This window comes from Cynara cardunculus, assembly GCF_001531365.2.
Source record: "Cynara cardunculus var. scolymus isolate 2C chromosome LG 3, CcrdV1, whole genome shotgun sequence".
Lineage (NCBI taxonomy): Eukaryota > Viridiplantae > Streptophyta > Magnoliopsida > Asterales > Asteraceae > Cynara > Cynara cardunculus.
The window spans coordinates 39,099,958-39,110,476 of record NC_037530.1 but is presented as its reverse complement, the minus strand read 5'-3'; the positions used below and the strand labels follow the sequence as shown (position 1 = coordinate 39,110,476).

At 37.1% G+C, this 10,519-nt stretch overlaps 2 protein-coding genes and 1 pseudogene across 2 annotated transcripts in view; 2 read left to right on the top strand and 1 right to left on the bottom strand.

Moving 5' to 3' along the window:
- The window catches only part of LOC112508788 (PRA1 family protein F3-like), a 4,108-nt gene extending 2,990 nt beyond the window's left edge, over nucleotides 1-1,118 (top strand). Inside the window, exon 2 of the transcript XR_003068804.1 lies at nucleotides 864-1,118. The gene's annotated coding sequence lies outside the window, so the exon portion shown is untranslated. The remainder of the gene's footprint in view (nucleotides 1-863) is intronic.
- LOC112510667 lies at nucleotides 304-455 on the top strand (annotated as a pseudogene).
- A 710-nt stretch (nucleotides 1,119-1,828) lies between the features above and the next one.
- Nucleotides 1,829-10,033, bottom strand: LOC112509956 (inactive protein kinase SELMODRAFT_444075-like). Its single transcript, XM_025115184.1, has 10 exons — nucleotides 9,962-10,033; nucleotides 8,845-9,126; nucleotides 8,018-8,157; nucleotides 7,830-7,924; nucleotides 6,169-7,169; nucleotides 5,795-5,955; nucleotides 4,500-4,576; nucleotides 4,268-4,415; nucleotides 3,152-3,301; nucleotides 1,829-2,082 (listed from the first exon to the last, which is right to left on the bottom strand). The coding sequence occupies exons 2-10, from the start codon at nucleotides 9,023-9,025 to the stop codon at nucleotides 1,921-1,923; spliced, it is 2,115 nt and encodes a 704-aa protein (XP_024970952.1). The 5' UTR covers nucleotides 9,026-9,126; nucleotides 9,962-10,033; the 3' UTR covers nucleotides 1,829-1,920.
- Nucleotides 10,034-10,519: the final 486 nt, after the last annotated feature.

Genomic DNA, 10,519 nt, shown 5'->3' with positions numbered 1-10,519 from the left:
TTTATAATATAATATTAATGTGATTTTAATATGATTTCTTTTAATATAATTTATAAATTATACACATTTTAGTCTCCCTACCCTTTTATAATATTATGTATTAATTTTAATATATAATTTGTATTTATTTAGTTTAAATTATAATTTGTATATAATTTTAATATATAATTTGTATTTATTTAGCTTCTGAAAGTGAATGAATAAGTGTAATTTTTTATCCCACATCGGTAATGAGTGAAGAATTGAAAGGTGGAGAGATGGGTTTAAAAGGAGAAGGTGGGGGAAGGGAGAAGGTATTTACCTGGACCGCTGGACGGGGTCAATGGGTGGTCAAGATGACCCATGGCCTAGGTTGGCGACCTCCATTGCACTTTGGAGGGGCTCCAGTCTAGGTCGGCCCAAGAGGTCGAACCTAAGTTACAATTTAGGCATGTTCGTTTATGTTCGAGTTCGAGCTTGATTTGAGTTCTAGTTCGAGCTTGATTCGAGCTCGAGTTCGAGCTTGAATTGAGTTCGAGTTCGAGTTTGATTCGAGTTCGAGTTCGAGCTTGAATCGAGTTCGAGTTGAGCTTCGATTTTGACTACTCGCGAGTTTTCGAGTCGAGTTCGAGCTTCGAGATTAGGTTTCGAGTTCGAGTCGAGTATAATGATACTCGAGCTCGACTCGCATCATTTACACCTCTAGTTACAGCCAATGAAGTTTCAAATATTAATTTTATATAAAATTTATTTGAAAGCTTTTTTTTAGCATATGAAATATTTAATAAAATTTTATATAATTTATGTTGAAAATTTTGAAATAGTAATATTATTAAATATTACTTTATAGTTTTCAATATTTTGATTATTTCGATTATGACCAGGTACATTGCATTAAAATTCTAAAAGACATATTTATTTTGAAAAGCCACTTGTCCTACGCCATGTTGGAAGGAATACAGAAGAGAGAGAAGTTTGGATAGCGACTGAAAATAGCTTTGTCCGTGGTGGTGGGTTAAAAAGATTTTGGGTTTAATTTGATTTATATTTTGAGTAATGTATTTTTAAATTTTTATTTTGGTATGTAAGATGTAAAATTTTAAATATTTAAGTATCTGAATAACCGATTGAAGAATTAATTGGTTACCATGTTGATATGACGAATTATTTCATTTTTATGGTTTGGTCCTTGCGTTTGTGTCCACTGTGATATCATACCTGTGTAATCGATCCATACTATGAAATCATACCTGTGTAATCGATCCACATACTATGAAATCATACTTGTGTAATCGATCCATACTATGAAATCATNAAATCATACCTGTGTAATCGATCCATACTATGAAATCATACCTGTATAATCGATCCATACTATGAAATCATACCTGTGTAATCGATCCATACTATAAAATCATACCCCTGTGTAATCAATGGAAAACCTCCACTATGGAGAGGAAATACGTAATTTTTTTAACAAACCTTAATTTATTCAAACTTTAAATACCCAACATGGAGATGACATTTGTAAGAATCTATAGAGAAAAACCTTAGACTAAACACATACCTTATAATAAATTAAAAAAAGAAAACTCTATATATTCTCCATATATCCATTGTAACGTAACCTTGTGAGGTATTGGCTTTAACTCACGACGGTTTTTGGATCCTCAGAAATTACCGGTTCGAGTTCTGTAAGGTCAGGGATTTCAAGATTTTCCTGACTGTTCTTCAAGACCTTTGAGATTAATCAAAATACATATAAGCTAGTTTGGACACTTGTGGTTAAGAAAAAAAGAAAGCTACTGTAACCTACATCTATGATAATATTACGTGTGTTAACTACCAAAACAAACATCTGATTTGACTATAAATACACAGAAATAGAAATAGAAATAGAAATCAATTATAAGATGATGAAGAAAACAAGCTGTAATGTCTTCAACCCCTCATTATTGTGTCAGTTTCCCAGTAAGAAAGCCTGGTCGATGTTTCCTTCATTCCATGTCTACCACCACCAATCATGTATCTTTCTTCATCCATCACAATCCTACCACTTCCACTTGATCCCTTCATTATGTCCCCTTCTAGCATCCGCAACACCTTTTTTCCCATATTTAACAACAATTAAAAAGATTTATAAAATTACACAATGTATCCATCAATTCTATTGTGCTATCAAACAAATAAAGGTATATTTGTAAAATTACCATATTTCCTTTCCTTTCTCTCGTGCTCAAAACCATATGAAATTTTCTTTCCTTTATTTTCCTTTGGCTCTCAAGCACACAAATGAAAAAGTTTCATTTCTTTTCCTTTCTTCTTAAATTTGAGAACACAACATTAAGAAGATAAGAGCGGTTCCGACATATATTGAAGAAATATGAATCTAAGTCTAGCTAATATAAGACTCTAACACACCCCTTCCAACGGAAACTAGGGGGTGTTTGGGATTGTTTATAAAAACAACTTATTGACTTATTCTGATGTGACACCGGTAATAAGCACTTTTGAGTGCTTGAATAAACAGTTTATGCCGGTGCCAAACCGGTAATGAGTTTTTGGAGAAGTTAAACCATTCTAACTTATAATAAGTTGATAAAGACTTTTGTAGAAAAGCATAAAGTGTTTCAAGTAAGCAATCCCAAACACCCCCTAGATAGGCATAAATTGTCCTGAAGTATCGAGAGGGGGCTAGACAAGTACGGACTGCCCAGATAGTCTAGTACCCAGAGTGGTAGAATTATGGAACTCCTTTTAGATTACTTTCCAAAAGAGATATTGAGAAGGGAAGGGACACATTGAGGAGAAATGAGCCGAGCCTAGGCAATACGGGACTCTTAACACACACCCTGCGACATATGCTCGGCACATATTGTCTCGGAGTATCTAGAGGGGGCTAAATGAATATAGATTGCCCCAAAGTGTGAGTACCTAGAATGGTAGACCTTTCATGTGAGAATATGTCGAACTATCAAGAAGAAATGGTCAAAGTTTAGTCAATATGGGACTCTGACAATGGTGCATCAAATCTTGCAAAACGAAGTTGGACACCCAACTTCTGGACCACAAAAATCTATCCTTGGCATATGTTTAGATCATTTGTAGCCAATTTGTAATTACGTTCGAATTTAGAAAAGAAAACTATAAATGCTTGCAAACCCGGAATTACCTGTGACATGCGAGGTCGTAAATGGGGATCCCTTTTAATGCATAGAGAAGCCGCTTGCATCATGCAATAAACCTCGTCTTTTGAATAACAATTCCTTAGCCGAGGGTCTATTAACTCACTAATCGAATCTTCTTCCAACAACGGTCGTGCCTACCAATTGTTGCACAAAATACAAAATCAAGAACAACCACTTTACTTGGACGATTGTTGTTTTTTGTTCTTAGGGGTCATTTACCAACACAAATTAGATAAGTGCTAACTGAGTAAGCAGTTCAGTTTGCGTAAGTGCCTACTGAAAATGGTTGTTTATGATGGGTGCTTTTGGTACACAGGACAAGACAAGGATCACTAGAATCATTGTTCCACGTATAGCAAGACTATTATGTGGAACAAAGTGGAACAGCCGTGTTCCACCCCCACCCCATGGAACAAGTGGATCAGACCTATATTTTACCAACATAACCTAAAAATAAAATTTAATTCTCATCTAAACCATCAAATATGCATCCCTTTTTACATTTTATTCGATCTCTAAATTTTATTTATTTATTTTATTTAATTTCTTTAAACTTTCACTTTGCTGTCCTCAAAATATTCTTTTATACAATTTCTATATTTTGATTAATTTATGTAATTTATTAAATATAAATAAAAAATTGACAACTACATAAACTTTTTATTTGGTGTTATTTTAATCGTCTTGACTAAACATTCTAATGATATATTTTGCTATAAAAATATTTATTTATTATAATTAAATAAATTAATCAAAATATATGAACAACTCATTAGGGTTAAATTGGTCATTTTATCTGTACTGTCATGTCTACTTCTATCTTAGCATACCAAATGCTAAGCAATTGTTCTGTCCTGTCCTATCACGTCTAGATACCAAATGCAGCCCAAGTGTCTGTGAAAGACATTCGCTGACTGAATCACTGACCAAGTCAGAAAGCAACTGACTTACTGGGTAAGCATCTTGGTTAGCATATTTGTGAGTCAAAGTGTGTTGGTATCCTTTGTTACCCAGTAAACACTTCTTATCCGTCAAGAGACGGTTAGCAGATAGTAAACAACCCCTTACTCTGAAATATAAATCGTCTTCCTAAAACTCACCCATTCTGCAAGGCATTGTTGACCCTTAGGACGCTTAAGATCCACTGCTTTTCGTCCCGTGACGAGCTCCACCAATACGACCCCAAACGAGTATACATCAGCTTTTTCGGTGATCTGGCCACTCTGTGCATACTCTGGAGCTAAATATCTACATCATAAACAACATATCTTATTCACAATATCCATGGAAATGGTGCAAAACAGAAACAAGAGCAGCTCCTTAAGGACTTACCCAAATGTTCCAATTACTTTGGTTTCTTCTTCTGTGCCTCCATCAGGCTGCCACCTTGCTAGGCCAAAGTCTCCAACCTTGCAACCAAAATTTGTTGGTTGTTAGGTTTGTTCTTTAGGGTGCGTTTGGTACGAGGGAAAGGACAGTACAAAAACCTGTTAGTCCCACGTTTAGCACGGGATTAAACTGGGACAAGACAAACTAAAGTGGACAAAATTTCATTAATTCAGTCCCACCAAGATAGGGTGGAACAAAAACAAGGGAGATGGAACAAGATCGGTCAAAAACTAAACTATCCATGTCAAATAAAACCCTAAAACCTTCTACAATTCTTTCTTGCGCCTACCTCACTTTCGTTTGTCCCGTCCTCTCGTGTCGAATCCAATTTGCATACCAAACACACCCTTATTGGCAAGTGTAAATACCACACATCAGATCTTGGCCATTTTAAACAACATGCAGACTACATGGGACAGGACGGGACAAAAAAAATAGTCCCATGTTTGGCATGCCATGGACAAAAAAACATGGGACAATGTGAGGCTATTTTTAATTTTAATGGGACAAATCTTGATATTTCTTGTTCCAYCAAAAAAGGTGGAACAACATGGGACTAAAGTTAAAATGACAATATTTTGGTTGATTTGTTGTGATTTTACAATCATTATATGATATAAAATAACATTGAACAACATTTAGGGGTAATATGGTCATTTTAATAGTTTTGTTTTGTCTTGTCCTAGTCGTACCAAACATAGGACAGACAATTAGTCATGTCCCGTCCTGTCCTGTCCCGTACCATCCCGTCCTGTCCTGTCCCGTACCATCCCGTCCTGTCCTGTCCCGTACCATCCCGTCCTGTATTGTCACATTCAGTCTGCGTACCAAACACTAACCAAAGACTCTCAATCTCAAACAAGGATAGAGACTGTAAGGCTAATAGTGGTCACTTTCCAACTAACTCTTCTGCTTGTTGCAGAATCTTGAATCTAAAGAGGATTATTTTAAAATAAAAATGCACAAAAAAGACCAGAGGCGCGGGCCTAGTGGGACTGAATCCTGGTCCCAGGCCAGGTCTTAAAAGCCAATCAGGCTGAATTTTTGGTCTCAGGCCAATGCCTAAGCTTGGCCCGAAAGCCCGATTTTGGTTCCCAAGCCAGGCCCTGTTCAAAGCCCAGAAAAGCCGGTCAAGATAGCCATTGGAATACGGATAAGCTCGGGCCCAGTCCAGCCTGAAAAAGAGGCAGAAATACATGGGCATCTTTTAACAGCTTTAAATATGGGGAGGCATATACCAGAGGTTCAAAATCATGGGTGATGAGGATGTTGTTTGGCCGCATGTCACGATGTACAATGCAGCCTACTCTGCATTCTTCATGAAGATATCTCAACCCTCGAGCAGCTCCTAGAGCAATTTTTTGGCGTGCTGCCCACTCTAATGGATCTCGATCACGTCCTGCATTTGTCAGAAATCCTTATAAAGAGGGTTTATCAATGCCAACAATAAGGGCATCAATTCATTAATCTTTAGGGTTGCAGTCCAGTGATTTTCTTTGCAAAAGATCCCAAATTCCAGAAACATCAGAAAAAAGCAAAGATCCGCAATGTAGTTCAGATTTAGCAGGTTGCAGGTACTGGAGTGTAAGAAAAAGGGTAGTTTAAGAATTACCATAAAGATGAGAATCCAGCGAGCCATTGCATACATATTCATAGACTAGTAACCTCCTTCGGTCCTCCATACAGAATCCAATCAGCATAACAACGTTTCGGTGCTGAGCACAGCTCAGCACTTCGACTTCCGAGCAGAATTCTTGATCGCCTTGAGAACTTGCCAGTTTGTGTTGCTTCACAGCAACTGCTTGCCCATCTGGAAGTAAACCTCTATGTACAGACCCGAATCCGCCTTCGGCCAAGAAGTTATCTTGAGAAAATCCTCTGGTAGCAAGCTCCAGTTCCGCATATGTGAACCATCTTGGAGGCTTTCCGAATATAGGTGCCTTATGCTGACATATCGAGCATAAAGGAGGCGGACCAGAAGGTGCATTTCTTGACAACGATATCGCATCTCTGACGTTACCTCTAAATTCTACATCAGTATCTCGGTCAAGTTCAGAGAATTGCCTGAAAAAACCTTCGCTTTTGGAAGTTTGAACTTGTGAACTATATCCTTGAAAACCTTCCTCCCAGTGTTGAGACGGTTGACGGCTTGAAGTGAGAATATCGACCCTCCACGGCTGAAACCTTAAGCTAGAAAAAGATGCTGATAGATGCTCGCTTTCAAAGTCTGAACGCGATTTAATGAGATCCCGATTCTCCTTTCGGGCTAAGGCTTCCTCCTTCAGGGAACCATTGGTTACAGGGATAAAAAATGGTGAAGTCCCTGGATCGGAACTTGAAACTGATGAAGTCCCGGCTTCGGTTGCAGTTGATACCTCGGGACTACTAGTTGGAGTTACTAGTCCTTGAACGGAAAACATGGATAAAATCTTGTCTTTCTGTAGTTTTCTAGATGATTTTTTATTTGCCGATGAAGGCAACTGACCATCGGCTTCAGGTCCCTTCGGCGATCCAACTAAATTCAGGCGAATGACTTTTGGCTGCGACTTCTTAATTGTCACGATGTTGCATTGCAACTCTTCCATACATCGTTTTTGTTCGTGTTTCAACTTTCTAGAAAAGACGCTAGTAAGTAAAGGGGAAAAGAAAAGATAGATTGGGGATACAATGCACTCAATTCACTACTAACAATAGGTTTACATGACGTCACAAATGTCTTAGCATCCTAATAGATTGTTTTATAAGACTTAATTTACAAGTTCAAACAATAAAACGTCCTATCTAAAAGTATTGTAATAAGTTCATAGGACGTTTTTGGGCTTCGTAAAGTGACATTTTTATAAAAAAATATCGTATTAGCTACTTTATAGGACACTATTAATAAAATTGTATTGTAAAAACAACCATCCTATGAAAAGATGGGGTCATAAAAAATGTTCTATAAACTTATTATAACACCTTAGATCGGGGGTTTTATTGTTTGGTCCTATAAACTTTAGTCCTAAAAGCGCTCTATTGGGACACGTAGAAATTGTTGGCGTCCTGTCAACCCAATTTTAGTTTGAACTAATCTAGTCACAGACCAAAGGGTCCTTAGGCCCAACGGTACTCGGGTTACTTGTAGATCGCAACCTCCCTGTAGGAAAAAGGTTCAAACCTCACCAAAGTCAAAGAGTATAAGTAGATGCGGTATATACACAAACATATATATATATACATATAATCTAGTAAAAAATAATTCAAAAATAATCTAGTTACAGTTTAGAGCAGTACTTGTCCAAAACAACCCAAGTAGCTTGAATTTGCTTTGCCTCTGCAGCCACTGCTCCGCATGGCGATCCAGAAACCGTTTTTATCTTCACGTTTATCTATTACGAAATTAGCGCAAATTACTTCTCAATAATCATGAAGATGATGAAACACCAAGAAGTAGGTAATCTCCAGGCTTTTTGTGGACAGACCTTATTAGGATCATACAAGTTATGCAGCTGAAGGATCATCTGGGAGCAGGAATCCGTGATTTCATTTTTCCCTAAATAGGACCTCCAATGGCGACTAGCGCAATCTCCAGTAAATCTTGGAAGACCCCATAATTTTCTACCTAAATTAGAGAACACAACATTCTTATTAACATGGTTTAATATAGATCAATTTAACGTATCTCACCGAACTATTCTTTTCCAAATAACATAACCATAAGATATAAACCAATAAACCATAATTCTTGAATCATGGATGACTAGAACATAAAATTTGCACCTGTAGGATTCAGATGTATTTCAATCTGTTTGATGAAAAACCAATGTGCAGCTAAAACTTGAAGAAGAGGCTTAGGCCTAAATATCAAATATCTCTTGCAGGATAAATTTTGACAATATGGTCATAAAGGGGCAGGTTCCGTTAAGAACCTAAAATTGATTAGGAATCAGGGACCACCGACGGCTCGACACGAGGCATATTCATCAGAAATATGGACGTGTTATTCATCATGAATGCATGGTTTGTGATGAATAAAACCCCCATATTCATCATGAATGTGTGATTCATGATGAATAACACCTCTAGATTCATCATGAACATGTGATCCATGATGGATATTCATTTTGAAGAGTGACATATGGCATGCTGCCCCAGTTCCCGGGTTCCTAATCAATTTTGGGTTCCTAACGAAACTTCCCTCTTGTCATAAAGACAAAATGCAGCCTTTCAGTAAACAAAGAGAATGCATGTGAACTTTAAGAAAGACAAGGGTAGCATAAACTCAGAAAAACACAAAGAAGTAAATTACCAGAACTTTGTGAAGGGATAACAATAACCAATGTAACGCAGTGCCCTGGTTGAACCACATGACTCAAAGCCCAAACCAAAGGGCTCTTTGGAATTTCCTTAGATGCTTTAACAGCAACAACGACCGTCTCGACAACATCTGACCTCTTCTCCTCCTTCCCCACGCTCCTTTCTCTACTCATTGATCCCAGCAATAGAGAGAGAAACTCTTTTTGATGTGCCTTTTAAAATGGATCCTACCCACCAAACACATTACCCTAGATTCGATATCTTCAACGAATAACTGCATAAAAGAAGCCTTTAATGTTCTATATGAAACATTGACAAGCTAAAAAAAACAAAGCTCATTACTCTGTACCGACCAAAAAGCTTTGATTCCACAAAAGCAGAATAATGCTCAGCTGTTCTGTAAGAATAATTGGAGCAATACCTGATGTCCCCACCCTTTTGACCAGCAGTGAATTCCTAAAATAAATCTCCGATCGTACTAAAATAAAGAATCATATTGTTGCAGGAAGCTTGCGTTACCTAACCTACTACTTCTTGGTGATTTTAGTGTCATCAAGCTATTTTGGTGTAATTGTGATTTATATGGGATCAACAGGGTGAAAAAGGCATAATAACGTGGGTTAGGAGGTGTGTAGTGCACCCTCACAAATGTTGCTTCTATCACTTTAGACCAACATGTCTTCTAACTTAGAGCTTCTTAGCGGCCTCTAATACGTTTCCAAACCTTATACACAAACAGTTTTGTGCAGTTATGATTAACCCGACCAATCACCTCGTAACTGTCGATCTCTCTTATAAATATATAAAAACTTCGATTCTACAGCCTTTAAAATCAGAGTAATCATTGTATTATCTGAATACTCAGTTCGTGATACCCAAGGCATATAGGTTCGAATTAGTATATTTGGAAAGCAAACTATACACGATCGGCGATCTAGTTGATTTATCACCCTCAATTTCTAACACTACACAATTCCAAATTTGCAAAATTGTAAGCAAAGAAATCCAAAAATACCATACAATGGGAGCTCTCAGCCTCACAAGAATTGTCAATGGACTATTTAAAGCACCTCAAGAACAACACAAACAAACTGGTGTATTATACGTACAGTTGAGCTCTTCGTTCCAAAGGCATCTGATCTTATACGAACTCTAAGATTGAAACTCCGCTCTTCAGGCACTATACAGAATTGGAGTAAACGTTAAGAAATCGCAATTACACACAAAAATTATCCAGAAATAATAGAGTAATACCATCAGATTAATTATATGACATGACGACAGAGTTCAATAACTTCAGTCGTTATAGCTTCGGCTTCAATGGAGAAATGACAATCACGAATGATAGATTCTGCAATATCCACCATGCACCAAAATTACACAATTACACTAAATAAATCAGTAAATCACACAACGCCCGAACTGAATTAGATTTCCTTTACAGATCACAAATCATAAGTCTCATTTAATTTGGCACAAAGTTGATCAATACAGACAAAATACACTACATACCATCAACAGTGGAGCTTCTCTCACCAAAAAAACACTAGAATCAAATTTCTATACGATCTATAATGCAAGACGAATGACTGATGATTTGTGAAAATTCGAAACATCAATCGAAATCAAATTCCTCAAATGGATTAAACAAATGGAGATTATAACTG